Raw genomic sequence first — 16,041 nt, forward strand, 5'->3', positions numbered from 1 at the left:
TGGGCGGAGCAACCACCTGCAGCTCCACCCAAACCATGCCCCCAGTATGGAGTCACTGATCTCTCTCTGTTTCAGATTCAGCAGGTGATCCGCCCCCCTTCGGTTGACTGATCTCCTGCGCCCTGTGAAAGTGAGGAGGGCACATAGGAGTAGAGTAAGAAAGGGGGGGGCACACCTGTTTGTGTCTGAAGGGAGGAGGGCTGTGTGTGTGTGGGGAGGGTCTGTGGTAGGAGGGAAGATCAGACTGATTGAGGAGAGCTGTGTGGATTTGAGGGGAGGGGATATTGTGTGAAGGGGTAAACTGAATGAGAGGGGATCTCAGTAAATGGAGAGAGCTGTGTTTTTGAGGGATCTGTGTGTTTGTGGGGAGGGGGTATTGCGTGAAGAGGTGAGCTGAGTGAGGGGAATCTCAGTGAGTGGTAAGAGCTGTGTTTGTGAAGGGGGGCTGAGTGAGGGAGGAGCGCTGTGTGTGCTTGAGGGGAGGAGAGCTGGGTGAGGAAGAAGAGCTGTGTGTGTGTTTGAGAGGGTCTGTGTGAGGCATGGGGGGAGCTATGTGAGGGGGATATCTGATTGAGGGTGGGAGAGCTGTGTGAGGAATTTATATACTGTATCTATTTATATATACATTAATATGGATCTCGAGATGTTATTTTGCTTAGGGCCCTGTGAGATCTTTATGAAGCTCTGGGACTGAGCAGTAGTGAGGAGGGATGGAGCCACGAACAATAGTAAAGAGGGTGGAGGAGGCGGTCCTCTCCCATCATCACCCCCAGGTTTCTCCTCTTTGCCTCCACTGACCTGGGTCCCACTTCCCACCCTGGTCCTGACATCAGCTGTCCTGGGTTGCACAGATTGAGCATCAGTCACACAGGAGGAGAGAACATGGCGGCTGTGTCCATGTTGCTGAGTAGAGGCCTGTGCCTGGTGCTGCTGCTGAGAGCCCAGGTTGCAGCACCCATGGCTCATGGAGCAGCCTGAACGGTGAGTCTGGTGAGGCCACGCCTGACTGCTCTGATGCCATATGCCAATAAGGGGCACTACTGTGGCTTAAGGTGTATAAGAGGCACTACTGTGGCATAATATGTATAAGTGACACTACTGTGTAGCACAACGTGAATAAGGGGCACAATTGTGTGGCATAATGTGATTAAGGGACACGACTGTGTGTGGCGTAATGTGAATAGGGGCACTTCTGTGTGGCACAATGAGAATAAGGGACGCTACTACGGCATAACATGAATAAGGGGCACTTCTGTGTTAAATAATGTGAATAAGCTACACAGACACTACTGTGTAGTGTAATATGAATTAGGGGCACTATTGTGTAGCATTGAAATTTTGAGCACTATATGTGGCTTAATGTGAATGGGGTGCATTATATTACAGTAAATATAATGTAACATTGCCTATATTAATGTTATATTCCTGTTGTATATATTTTATTAGTGGCATTACTTCAGTGGGTTGGAATATATCTAGCCCTCCATGCCCTAGTTTGAAAGTCCCTAATGTTTATTTTCGTGTAGTTTGCCGCTACATGCTTGACATGCCCCTTACCCTTACCTGGCACACTTGGGGGGGGGGCGGCGGTAGCACACACATGCTCTGGGCGCCATGGCTACACCTTTGCTTCCGCTGGACGTCGGGGCTCTTGTGCGCACTAGCGTCACTGCTCTGAAAGAATCAATGAAGCCGCTCATGGGACAGCTGATAGTCGGATCAGCTGTCACCCCGCCGAGGCAATGCTGAATTGCTCCGGATTCCGCAGCGAGTTAGAATGTTAACTATCGGGGTCTGACCCCGGTAATTAATACCATGAATAGACCACTTAGCATTTTAACAGGTCTTTTTAACTGCCAAGAGTTGACAAGCAAGGAGGTAGTGACCAGCTATGAGGTGAAATCACCAAAGAGATCCTATAAACGCTATCATTATCTGCCTCGTCAGTGTCTGAATAAAGGAGACAGTCACTGGAGCCAATGAGAAGCAACACTAAATACCATAGGCTCCGCCTCCGCTGCCATCTCCTGTCTTGGGCTTCAAAGTCTAATACCAAACAAAAGCTTTACATGATGATTTTTCACCAGGGGAGCTTTATCATATCTTCTAAAAATTAAAAGTTGAGGTGATGACCATAGCAAACAATCAGAATCAAGTTATCATTTCTCTAATACAAGCTATAAAGTGATAGCTAGAAACGTATTGGTTTGATAAATCTCTCCTTTAGTCCATTGTGCAATTCTACCAGTAGATTGTGTTGGAACTTGGTTCTCCATTATATTATGGATAAACTTTCAGCAGGTCTATCTATGTGGGAGTTGATATATTATTATTATTCTAAGGGGCCGAAAAGTACATTGCCAAGACCTGTAAAATAATTTGGGCTGGGGCACGACAATCTTGTTCTCGCCTCCCGGGCCAGCTTTTCTGTTCTAAATAGGGCTCTTCTGAAAATGCACAGTCCGGCACATGCTCAGGGGGACCTCCAATATAGCATTTGGGGGATTGTGAGTCTCTGAGGTGGGGGTGACCTGGCTATAGTGGATGCAGGGGTGCATTGCATATGGGAAGTGGATGTGCTCCTGTCCCCGAACACAATGCACTCCTGTATCCACTATAGTTGTGCGTCGGTATATTATTATTGTTGAATTGGAAGATGCCACGTGGTCTGCTACGCCAGAACGTGGGAAAAGAGAGCACAATTAAATTTGCCAAGTACAAAATAATTGCAGACAGAGTAATGAATACCTACGACTTCGGCAAATCCCTCTACGGGAGGGATATGGACAGGGAGGTACAGGTGTGCATGATGGGGACAGGGAGCCGTGAATCTTTTGCCATGGTTCCTGACTTTGCTTCGTGGAGGACTGGGCCGCGATGATCTGAGTCATAGTTAATTGAATCATCATGGCCTTTGTCTCGCCCACTTCACCTGAGAAGTGGTTTTGCCCTTTGGGTTGCTGAAGAATTGCCCACTCTCCCAGGAGCTGGGTTATTCTCCCCCAAATTCGGGAGTCTGACAGAAGTTCCAGGAGAGTGGGCTGTGCTGGTGACAGGGCTCATTGTCTAATTCTGATAACATGCCCGGTTATGAAGAAATTCTTCATAAGCCTGGGCCTAATATAACAGAACTGTGGGTACGACAGGCTACTAACTTAATTTTCATTGTCGGCATCCAATTTAATATTTTATGTATCTTTTCTTATCTTACAGTTGAGTAACAAATGTTTCTAGATGTCCACTTCCCTAAAGCAACATACACACTAGACCAGTGTTGGCTAACCTTGACACTTCAGCTGTTGTGGAACTATATATCCCAGCATGCCCTGCCACAGTTTTAGCATGCCCTAATAGCAAAACTGTAGCAGTGCATGCTGGGTTATGTAGTTCCATAACAGCTGGAGTGTCAAGGTTAGCCAACACTGCACTAGACTATGTGTGTATGCGGTGATATCGTCTATCAATGTCGGCCACGACTAATGATGGCCGTGGGAGGGGGGGATCTGCACGTTCAGCCGACTGGGGATTTCGATAAGGACCCGTGGGAGCGTGCATTGTTGGTCATTCAGTGCATACACACTGGACGATATGAATGATAATATCGTTATCGTTCATAAAAATAGTCTAATGTGTATGCTTGGATATGAGTGACATGGCAATGAAGCACCTCAGCAATGACTGTGTATGCATGGCACTTACAGTGGGCATAAAATTACATTACCTTTGTAAAATTAAATTCTTTTTCTAATGCTGACAAGATTACATACACACATATACTGTATATTGTACACACACATACAGTGTAGAATATATATATATATATATATATATATATACACACACACATATACATGAATATATATATATATATATATATATATATATATATATATATAATCACAAGTTCAGTAAGTTACATTTGTGGATACATCATTAGGAAATACAGATGTATATATAGTGCTTTTTTGGTGGTACTTTCTGTGATCTCATTTATCATTTGCAGAAACTAATCCATGGAACAGGAAGAAATCAGTGAAATTATTTTTAGCAATGACCAAAATCTGCATCTGAACACTTATCCAGGGTGTGGGAGCTACTACAAATGTATTCATGCTTTTTATTGGGAAAACCTATCATTTACTAATGGTATACTTGAGGTTTCATGCAGATTTTCTCTATTTACACTGTGCTGTTTCACAATACAAACACAGACCAAGCCCTTGTGTGCAGGAAGAATTGAATTTCCCAACAAGCCGTTATATCTCACCAGGTGCATGGCTGAGCTTCGAGGCGGATGTGGCTCAATAAGCAACTGAGATGGCGTCTGTCCAAAATTCTGTATCTGTGCCTCCATGGCCTGCAGGGAGAGAGGAGTGATTGTCATAATCAATATGCATCAAAGAGATAGGTCAACACACTATTTGACAATGCAAGCACATCCCAAGTCAGCCATGAAAGGAGTCCAGAAAATTCACCAGTGCTCTTCTCCCGGGCTGCAGACTCATCCAAGTGTTAGTATTTCTGTAGACAAGCTTTGCTTTCTCCCAAGCATGCTTCACTTACCCAAATAACCATTCCCCGATAGGATCTGGGTTATCTGTGAATGTTAACTTGTGGTGACATGCAGCTAAAGACCGGAGAGATCTCTAAGACTCTCACGCCACACACGTGTACATGTTAATAATGTGTGTCCACACCACTCTCTGTGTACGGATACCTTTATAAAGTCACCAGTAAGTAGGAAAGTGTGGGGGTCTCTAATAAAGTACGCTTCAGGGATCTTGATGAATGAGAAAAATTAACAGTTAAAATAAGAAAAGGCATACAAACATGATCGCACATAGAAATGCTTCTACAAACATCTCATAAGAAGAATCAATGCATGCAGCTGAATAATATAGAATAGATTCATTTATATCTGTAAACAGTTTGTCACCTTGTAATAGTAAACATAACTTGCTTAGTACCTGTAATCCCTGATAGTGGCGACACAGTGGCACAGTTGTCAGCATTGCTGCCTTACTGCACTGGGGTCATGAATTTGATTCCAAAGCTGGGAACACACCCTACGATGTTGCGACACAGCGATGGAACGATACAGTACGTGCGCCGTACACACTACGCGATCCGGCAGACAATGATTGCGATATATTGTTATATGCTACATGTAACTGCACCGCAACGCTCATTGCATTGTGCCATCTGCCACGCAGAACAGCAAATGGTACGATATGATGAACGATGGATTGGGGCGTACACACTATACGATATATTAGTCCGATCCACGTCTGAACGATATATCATATCATACATCGTATAGTGTGTACCTAGCTTAAGGCTCTATTAGTGTGGAGTTTATACGTTCTCGTACTGTTTGCATGGGTTTCCTCCAACACACTAACAGCATACATGTAGGTTAATGACTGCTTCCATGCATAAATTGCAGCGCTATATATATATATATATATATATATATATATATATATAACATATGTATATATATATATATATATATATATATATAGACAACGATCATAACAATAATATAAAGGTCACACCTGTGCAACCTTCCAGAGTTTCCCTTTATTATGGAGAGAGTTGTTTAACTTTAGTTAATACAATTACAAAATGGAATTAAAGGAATTTTGTCTATTCTCATAGTTTAAAGGTCTACTGCTACCAGGTTAGTTCATTAAACTCCAGACAGTGCCAGACATGTAGAGTACAATGAAGGCTTCAACCTAAAAAGGTTTCACCAAATGTGAGACCTACACTGTACCTAAATGACGAAGTTACTTTAAGTAAACCACCCGGCCAAAAAATTGTCTGCTGCAGCCCATCATTGTACCACCAATAATACATAGTGATGGGTGACAACTGTGAGACCACAATTACAGCTCTCACAAAGCAGAGAAAACCAACGTGATCACTGATAAGCCCACTAAAACGCTCAAATAATGGGGGAACCCCATCTAACACTATAACCTAGTCTCAGGCCAAAGTGAGTATGTTACAGCCTTATTCCAAAATGGAATAAATTCATTTTTGTCCTCAAAATTCTACATACAATACACCATAATGACAACGTGTCCCCTCCCTCCCCATCCACACCACTGTTTTCCACCCATCTGCATCACTTTGGCTCCCCCATCTGTACTGCTTAATCTTCCCCCCTCTCCATGCCTTTCTGTCTCCCCATCCATACCACTCTTATCCTATCTGCACAGCTCTATCTTCTGCTCAGACCTCAGTTGCATAGACTGCATGTGTGTATTCCAATGAGCACACAATTCTGTGAATTAGCAGCTCCACCATTTTTGTGAGTGACAGCAATCTCACTCAGAGTGCTGAATTTGCAGTTAACCACAGGGTGTGATGGCAAACCATATCTGAATTACGCAAGGAACACGTCGATTAAGGCGTCAGCCTTAACAATTGGAATTTCATTGCTTTTTTGAGTGTCAAAAATTTAGTAGGTTATGTGAAATTTCAGATCATGTTTAAATAAGCCTAAATGGGACATGTGAAACCGTAATGTTTTGTGTGTATATATATATAAATATATATATATATATATATATATATATATACACACACACATACATATATATATATATATATATATATATATATCAGAATTCGGCAATTATTAGTCTTTATGTGTAGGGACACAATTTGAAGCATCTAAACAGCTTAATACCAGTATATTATTTACAACAGTAAGTGTAACATTTGAAATAGCGAACAGACACGCAAAAGTGCAGGTCATTCCTGTGAATGTGCGGAGATAACTGTGTAGCACAAAGATGCTCAAACACAAGGAGTCGGTGAAAAGTTGAAAACCTTGGAGTTTGTTTTGTTAGTTAGCTCTTGTTCCAGTGTAGGGCCTTTTGGGGTTCAGGTAATTGAGAAAGTTACAGTTTTTAAACTATTAACCCACAAATGCTCCAATATACAGATGGGGAATGTCAACTTGCTGCGTATGTTCAGTAAGTGCCTCCTGCAGGGGGTGTACAGTGGCTTCACTTTAAAGCACAAACATGGTTGGCGGTGCGGGTGTTAGCAGCAGCGGGACCCGGCGCAGGTAGTGGGCACTAGCGGCATCAGGACCCGGCGGAGATAGCGGACGTTAGCAGCGGCAGGGACCCAGCAGTGGCCAGCTGAAGAACCCATTTGCAGGAGGCTTGGACAGCAACCAGTGCAGAGAGAGCCTGTGCTAGACATGTACTAATCAATATTCTTAGAGGTTGTTTAGAAGATCATTTATTTTTAACAATCTTGAGTGGCTTGAAAATGACAGCTTAATAGAACTGGCCACTAGAGCAATAAGCCGCTTATCTGCCTTTAATTTTGTCCTCAGTAAACCTGAAGCTGCCATTAATTTTTCTGATGTTACAGCAGGATTCAGCCAGAACACATGAGAAGAACGTAACAGTCTGCAGTCCACACATTATAGGAGGCTTACACTTTACATTAAGTTGTTATAATTCCCTTCCCCAATTTGTTAATTTTATAAGATCCCTTTGCTGGGACTGCCTGGACTTGTACTATTCAGTAGGGTTTTAGAACTTACAAATCAGCTGCACTAACTAGATCTGTGGCCCAAAAGATAGATGACGTCCTGGAATCTGGCTGACATCTCATAGCAACTGTGTCAGACCCTGGCCAGTGGTGGTCACAGCTCTCCATATGTTCTGGGACCCTGGTATATAGGAAAATTGTGCATACCAGAGGCAGGAACCCAACAGTACCAGGAAGGGGGAAACGGGTGGATTTAAACGTAATGGACAGTGAAAAAGCTTTTCTCTCTGTCTCTGGTCTTTGTTAACCGAGAACTTATAAGACTTCCTTGTAGACAACATTAGTTGTTTTTCTTCCTGATATCATCATGAAAAGATTTAGTTTTGTGACACACAATTTTTCTGGAGAAACCCCAAATAGGTATCAATCTCTACATGGTATAAATGGTTTAGGCAGTGTAAGCAAAGTAATTGCTCGGATGTAAGTTTTCTCATTGACTATCTTCACTAAAATCATCACTGCTTGGCTCCCTTTAGTCATACATGAATAAATTAATTAAAGCTTCTTCGACAAATGCTCTATATAAAATAGTGAAAACTGCATCAAAATCCGCCCAGTGGTTCTTGTGATTAGCCCAAAAGAGACAGACCGACGTCCACCAGGAAATGTATTTTATACTATATATCTTTATGCGAAAATAAATAACATCTCAATTTGCAGCAAAATAAGTTATTGATTAAACAAACTACATGAACTGGGGCTTGTTCCACAGGCAAATTGAGGACTGTATTCGCTTTTAAACCTGTTATGCAACAATAATAGGGAGAGTGCCGTCTAATGGGCTAGAACTGCATTCTTTACAATTATACAATGGATATGCCCACAGGATATGTGACAGGATTATGATGTCCCTTTTGTAGAAAAGACAATTCAAAATAATATCTAATACTCAACATAATTGATGTTTACATATTAGAAAGAGATACAGGCTTTGTATCCAGAGTGTTCTGTCATGTTTCACCACAGGAGGAGACAGTCATTGTAAAGTTCATTATAAATTATAGCTTTACAACTGCAATATGAGTTAAGCTGTCATAATTTTCTCAGCCAGAGATCCCATGCTGTCAAAGAGTGTCAATTTTTAATCTGACACAGAGAGGAATATTATCTGTTCCTCTGACCTTCTGATATTTTAATGCTATAATTGCTGTGCTTAGTGGTGCAGCCATGATTTCACCTGTCAACGAGGAATGAATCAATACCCTCCAGCGTCTCTTCACATTTTAACATTGGCTCGGTGTGTATGTTTCATTACACAATACTAATCTACACACCTGCACTTGAAGGTTTCATGGGCATAGAAATGTGTCTAGATTACATATAAATGGCTGCTTATTAGTACTATTTACAGAAAGAGGACAGGCATACATTAAACACCACTGTGATCATTAGATGAACTCTTTAATTACATGTGTTCACATATCAACAAGAGGTGTAATTTCCCTACCATTAACCTGTATAGCTCTGAACTCTGCATACACCCTAACCCTTCTACCTATGACCCACGCACAACACGGTGTGTTCCCTCCAAAGCATGTACATTATGTATTACGTATTATGTATTACACCAAGTGCACTAAAGCAGAGCTAGGCAACCTACGGACCTCCAGCTACTATGGGACACAACAGCTGGCAAGCCATGTGCTGCATAAAATCTGCTTAATTATCTACTGGTCTAATTACATTGGAACCCCAATTATCCAGGTTGAATAAAAGGAGAGGATGTATGGCTAATCTGAAAATACACTAGGGGTGAGCGGGTTCGGATTTCTGAAATCCGAACCCCCCCGAGCCCCCCCGATCCGAGGCCGATCCGAGTCAGGCTCGACTTTTCCCGCCTGACTCGGATCTGAAATCGAGGCAAAACGTCATCATCCCGCCTTCCGGGTCTCGCGGGTTTTGGATCCTATATAAGTTACCCGCGTCGGCGCCATTTTCTCACTTGGCTGTGGACAGTGAAGAGGGAGGGTGGGAGTTAGGACTGGGCTGTGTAGTGTAGTGCAGTGTAGTGTTGTGCTGTGCTGCTGTTGTCCATAGGGGCTGTGTCCACTACTTCAAAGTCCATAGGGGCTGGCTGGACTGTGTTGTGCAGTCAGTTGTCCATAGGGGCTGTGTCCACTCCAAAGTCCTGTGCAGTGTCCCAGTCCTAAAGGGGTGCTGTAGTGTTGTCCAGGGGGTGCTCTGTCCATCAGGTGTGCTCCCCCCAAGTGCAAAAAAAAATAATTTTTTTTCTGTGTTTGTGAATTGTGTGCACTGTGGCTGCACGTGCATCAACAAAGGAGCAGCGCCAAGCGTGCACCTGTGTCCCATAAGTAAAAGGCCGGCTGGCTTGTCCGTTAAAGGGTGCTGTAACCCCCAAAGGGCACTCCAAACAAAATAAAAAAATATTTTCTGTGTTTGTGAATTGTGTGGGCTGTAGCTGCACGTGCATCAACAAAGGAGCAGCGCCAAGCGTGCGCCTGTGACCCATAAGTAAAGGGCCGGCTGGCTCATTTCTTAAAGGGTGGTGTAACCCACAAAGTGCACTAGTCTCCAACAAAAATAAAAAATTATTTTCTGTGTTTGTGTGCGCCTTAGCCGCACGTATATATCAATATAACATAAATGGAGGACCAAACTTTCTCCGATAAAAATAAAATAGGGAAAGATCAAGAACCACTTCTTCCTAGTGCTGAAGCTGCTGCCACTAGTCATGACATAGACGATAACATGCCATCAACGTCGTCTGCCAAGGCCGATACCCAATGTCATAGTAGAGGGCACATACAATCCCAAATGACAAAGTTCAGGAAAATGACCTTGAAAAAAACATTGAAATCATCTGAAGAGAAACGTAAACTTGCCAATATGCCATTTAAGACACAGAGTGGCAAGGAACGTCTAAGGTCTTTCCCTATGTTCATGACTAGTGGTTCAGCTTCATATGACGATGGAAGCCATCCTCCCTCTAAAAAAATCAAACGAGTTAAGCTGGCAAAAGCACAGCGAAGAACTGTGCGTTCTAAGAAGATATCACAAATCCCCAAGGAGAGTCCAAGTGTGGTGGCGGTTGCGATGCCTGACCTTCCCAGCACTGGACGGGAAGAGGTGGCTCTTTCCACCATTTGCACGCCCCCTGCAAGTGCTCAAAGGAGCACCCACAGTCCACTTGCTGATATGCAAATTGAAGATGTCACTGTTGAAGTACAACAGGATGAGGATACTGGTGTAGCTGGTGCTGAGGAGGAAGTTGGCGAGGAGGATTCTGATGGTGACGTGGTTTGTTTAAATCAGGCTCCGGGGGAGACAGTTGTTGTCCGTGGGATGAAAAAGCCCATCACGGTCATGCCTGGGCAGAAGACCAAACATTCCACCTCTTTGGTCTGGCAATATTTCTATCCAAATCCGGACAACAACTGTCTTGCCATATGTACAGGTGAAATAAGTAGGGGTAGGGACGTTAACCACCTAGGAACATCCTCCCTTATACGGCACCTGCAGCGCGTTCAGAAAAAGTTACTGTCAAGTTCAGAAACTTTGGCTAAGACCTTAAGCAGTCCAGGGATACCTAAATCCCTTTTTCCTGTTTTATCCAAGGAATCGGTGGATGAGGAGGATGAGGACGACATCTTGCCTCCGTAGAAGCAGTTTGTGCAGGGACACCTTAATTGCCAGCTTGTTTTGTGGGGGCCCAAACGAACCAATCATTTCAGCCACAGTCATGTGGCAGACCCTGGCGCTGAAATGATTGGTTTGTTAAGTGTGCATGTCCTATTTATACAACATAAGGGTGGGTGGGAGGGCCCAAGGACAATTCTTTTTTTTTTCTTTGCATTATGTACTGTTTGGGGCCTAGTTTTTCAAACTGCCATCCTGTCTGCCACTGCAGTGTCACTCCTAGATAGGCCACGTGTTTGTGCCGCCCACTCGTGTCGCTTAGCATAGTCATCCAGCTACCTCGGTGCAACCTTTTGGCCATAAAAACAATATTGTGAGGTGTGAGGTGTTCAGAATAGACTGGAAATTAGTGGAAATGAAGGTTATTGATGTTAATAATAGCATAGGAGCAGAAAAACCCACAAATTCTGCGATTTTAGCTGTTTTTATACTTTTTTTCAAAAAAATACAGATCCAAAACACAAAACTCAAAACACGGAAGGGTGGTTTTGGCAAAACCAATCCAGATCCAAAACACGAAGATCCAGATCCAAAACACAAAACACGAAAAGTGGCCGGTGCACACCCCTAAAATACACCTATAGTACATACTGTATTATTAAAGTTGGCAATACTCATTCTGTGGTGCCAAAGTGGATCGTTAAATACAATACACAGGGGAGCGCACCAGAAATGAACATACACAGCCTAGTTCAGACTAACGTACAGCAATTATATACTGTAGTACCAGGGAGGGATAAAATAAAAATATATATTTTTAGCTGCCAGGTTAATCCGCATCTAGGTTAACATGAACCCAAATTATCGGAGATCTACTGTGACTAGTATATATTACATAATTTGAATAATATAAATATGCTGATATAAACTATAGTGTTATTTGGAGAGGAGTGTATTGTTCCAGAGAACTGTTTCTGATGTAGTTTGACATAACAAAGCAATGCTCTAAGCCAGTGGTTCCCAAACTGGGTACAGTGGCACCCTTAGGTGCCACAGGTTAATGGTTCAGGACTAAATCTAATTATATATGGTCCATGAGATAGACTGGCAAAACCAGACCCATTGGCTGCCGATGTATGTGAACAAACAGAATCACAATCCTGTCCACCACCACTAAGGAAGCCAATCCTAGATTTAGCTCCATAAACTCCGGGGGGTAAATTTACTAAGAATAGAGTATGTGCGAGTTAGCAAATGTAAAGCGGCCGCTGATTGGCTCGTGCCCCATGAGAAATTACAGCTGACTTCGGGCCGGTCTGGTTCGGGTAACTTGTTTATTTGTTTTACCAAGACCCTGGATGCTACGGAGAGCAGCACCAGGAACTAGGTGAGTATAGATTCTTTTTTGCAGGGCCAGACACACGGATACTACTTGAAAAGGGGACCGAAACATATGCAGCAGGTAAGTATGTGTGAATGGGTAGGTGTATGAAATAAAGTTTTACTAGGCACGGTGTGTGTGTTTTGTCTTTTTTTAACTATTTATTTTACAGCGGGGGTACGGATGCCGGCCGTCTGCTGGCACTTGTAGTTCCACAAGTGCAAAAGGGCAGGCATGCTGGTACCTGTAGTCCCACTGTAAAATACAATAGTTTCCTTATATTTCTCACTTTATTACCCCCGTACCCAATGCTCCAGGGGTGCGGAGAAGAGCCCCAGGCTTCAGACCAAGCCTGGGGTTTCGGGAGAGGGGGGACCCCTTTTTTCATGGGGTCCCCACCTCGCCTGAGATCCCCGGCTTGGCCTGAGCGACTTGGGGTGAGAATGCTTTGGCCCTGGAGACCCGGTAATAGGGTCTCTGGGCTATGGCATTAAACCCCGGTCATTTTGGGTCCGGTGCTGGTTTTAACTATACATTTTTTTTCCCCCCAATAATTAAAACTAGGACTGACCCTGCGGCCTGGTGCTGGTACCTAAATTACGGTAGAACCCTACTCGTTTTGTTCCCCGGAATTTTAGGTACCAGGACTTGCTGACAAGTCCGGGGCTGTTTAGGTTTTTGGTAGGGGAGCCCTACGTCATTTTTTAAATATATTTTATCCAGTTTTTTACAGGTACAACACACAAGCAGCTTACACATATCTCACTGATATGTGCAGGCTACTTGCTCGGGTGAGTTTTGCAGAGAGAAAACACTGCAATCTCGGGTAAGTACTCTCATCTAAACTTGCAATCTGGGGGAAAAAAACTTGTTCTGCTTCACCATCGGAGAAATCACTTTCAGCTAAACTCACTTCTTAGTAAATTTGCGAGTTTACAAACGGGAAACTCACCGGAGTTTCGACGAGTCAAAGAGTTGAAAAAAAAAAAAAAAACCTCAACCAAACTCGATTCTTAGTAAATTTATCCCCAGGACTTTAATCCCGGGATTAGAGCCTTCAGTCACGGGATTTTGGGATTACTTACAGTGGCTGTGGCATCTCCCGTAGTTGCGCAGTCACTGCAGTCTTCGCTAATTGTTCTGGCCCAAGCAGTAATGGGCTCTGGGGGGACAATAAGGGTGATTCAATTCTTTGCAGAATCCTATATTGGTAACATGTAGACCTGCTCTGATACACTGTTCCCCTGCCCTCCCCGATGCAGTCAGTGTATGTTGTAGTATGGGGCAGCTACATCAGTAGGCCAAATTGTGGGTACAACGCAGATTTTTTAGATTTTTTTCTTCTATTCTGAGATTAAGAAAATTGGGTGTGATTGGCTTCCCTAACCACCAAATACATGAACAGAACGATGACATATAAGGAAAATTTACTTCATTTATCAATTCTGGCAGAATTTCTCAATAAAACAATTTCAGCCTGGGGTGCCGTGAAAAACAAATTCTGGTACTCTAGGGCGCCGTGATCAAAAAAGATGGGAACCACTGATCTAAGCATTTAGGCAGATGGGGAATATTCTGCATGAAACCAAAGGTCACTGGTTTGCATTTTTTTCACAGAAAGATAGAAAAATAGAGAAATAATCCACATAGGGAAGAGATTGCAGTAATATCACTCATTTCTATCACTCAGAAGATATACACGTTCTTTTTTGTTGTGGAGGTATCTGTGTTGCGCACATCTATAGTGAATAAAGTCGCGTATCCACTAGACGAGAGTGGAACAACTGTACAATTACAACATTGTGATCGTGCAATCGTTCATCATTCTGTGCAGTGGATAATGTGCCCACACTGAACAATGTGTCGTTCAGTGCAGGGACCCTTCCTCATCCCCGAACATGCACAACCTGTCGATATCGGCAGGTTGACCTGCATGTTCAGGCGATGATAGATGACGAAAACGACCGGCGCGCATCGCTGGTTGTTTCCGATATTTAACTGCACGATTAAAGAATGATTAATGAGCGATTGAACGATTACAATGTCGTAATTGTTCAATCGCTCATTTTTATTGTCTAGTTAGCGGATACGCACCGTAACAGTGTTAGTAACATAAAACAGTAATTGGGAAGTACTATGGTTTGTCCAACATAAGTTACTGGAGTTTCACTCTGTCTACTCCCAAACAGGCTCCACAGCACAGTATTCGGAAAATGTAATAACTAGCTTACAAATAACAGGACCAGGATGTCTGCTACTTGTGTTGTTTCCCCTTTAAAGGAGGAATTAAATAACAGTATATAATAACAATATTGCACTGACTGCGATATTGTGATTATAATTTGTCTCCATTGTCACATACATGCTGCATAACCTTATGTCATGTCCCAAATACATTTCACTAAATCTAGTCCACAGTACCCGACTCCAACTAGCAGTGATGGCTGCGAGGTGCTGGCGCTCCAAACATTTCTCCAGGACCTTGCAACCAGCAACATCATGGAGCTTTCTCTGCGGCCCATAAGGGTGCGCAGGAAACTGTAATAAGCAGTGATGGGCGCAATCGCCCGTCGCTGCTAAATTAATCGCCCCTAAGGTTCTGTTATGTAATAATAATACAATGCTCTTTGTGGTTCTTTCCTTATCTGCAAACAACTTCATAGTACACACAAACACAACACAAAACAAGCTGTGTCATATAATAAGGTCAGAGCAGACTTGTATATTAGGTAAGTGTAATATAGAAATGTAGCTAGCCCGCAGCCTGGCAATGTATAAATTACAGCGTATTTTGCATATAGCAGATGGCAGATATCTCAGGGACTGGAAGATGGCGAAAGCGTCTTCCACATCTCAGCAAAACTCATCTAGCAGCTGTTGCACTCTCTGACTTCCCACCTCATATTTACATAGACTACCATAGGGTTCCGCAGGGCCAGGATGCCGAACGTATCCCCTACCATACAGCAGTATCCAGATAGGACGACCCATAGAAGTCAGGTAACAATATATGTAACCTACTCATTGCTGAAACTACATTACACTTTACTTATACACAGCAATGTGATTACCTATGTAAACCATGAGTTCTGATGTTGTAACTTCCGTGTCTTCATTAGGAGAACTTGTGTTATTATCTGATATAAAGAACTAAGGGCCTGATTCAGAGTTGGGAATAGAGTGATATATCTCTCTCAACTGATCATCTTGGTGAAACCATGCTGCACTGCGGGTGGGGCAGATTTAATATGTGCAGAGAGATTTAAATTTGGGAGGGAGGTGTCCAAACTGACATCTAAATTGTAGAGTAATAATAAAGCTGTGCAGTACTTGTAGCCTACATGTAAAAGCAGCCAGTATTTAACCCACATGCAATAAAAAATAATGTATTTACACTCCTTGCATTGCAACATGGTTTGTCCAGGTACACAGTTAAGTGCTATCTCTCTCTCTATTCCCAACTCTGAATAAGGTCCTAAATT

General features: G+C 43.0%; 1 protein-coding gene across 11 annotated transcripts in view; it reads right to left on the reverse strand.

Annotated features, from left to right (window-relative positions):
* NBEA (neurobeachin) overlaps positions 1 to 16,041 on the reverse strand; it is a 634,796-nt gene that overhangs the window by 29,114 nt on the left and 589,641 nt on the right. For 7 of the 11 annotated variants that reach the window (XM_088460223.1, XM_088460216.1, XM_088460215.1 and 4 more), the window contains 2 exons: positions 4,718 to 4,780; positions 4,268 to 4,357 (listed from right to left, as the gene is read on the reverse strand). In XM_088460223.1, the coding sequence (XP_088316349.1) occupies positions 4,268 to 4,357; positions 4,718 to 4,780 (153 nt within the window). The remainder of the gene's footprint in view (positions 1 to 4,267; positions 4,358 to 4,717; positions 4,781 to 16,041) is intronic. The other 4 variants (XM_088460224.1, XM_088460222.1, XM_088460218.1 and 1 more) reach the window with 1 other exon arrangement.

This window comes from Taudactylus pleione, unplaced genomic scaffold (genome assembly GCF_031769625.1).
Source record: "Taudactylus pleione unplaced genomic scaffold, aTauple2 ptg000043l, whole genome shotgun sequence".
Lineage (NCBI taxonomy): Eukaryota > Metazoa > Chordata > Amphibia > Anura > Myobatrachidae > Taudactylus > Taudactylus pleione.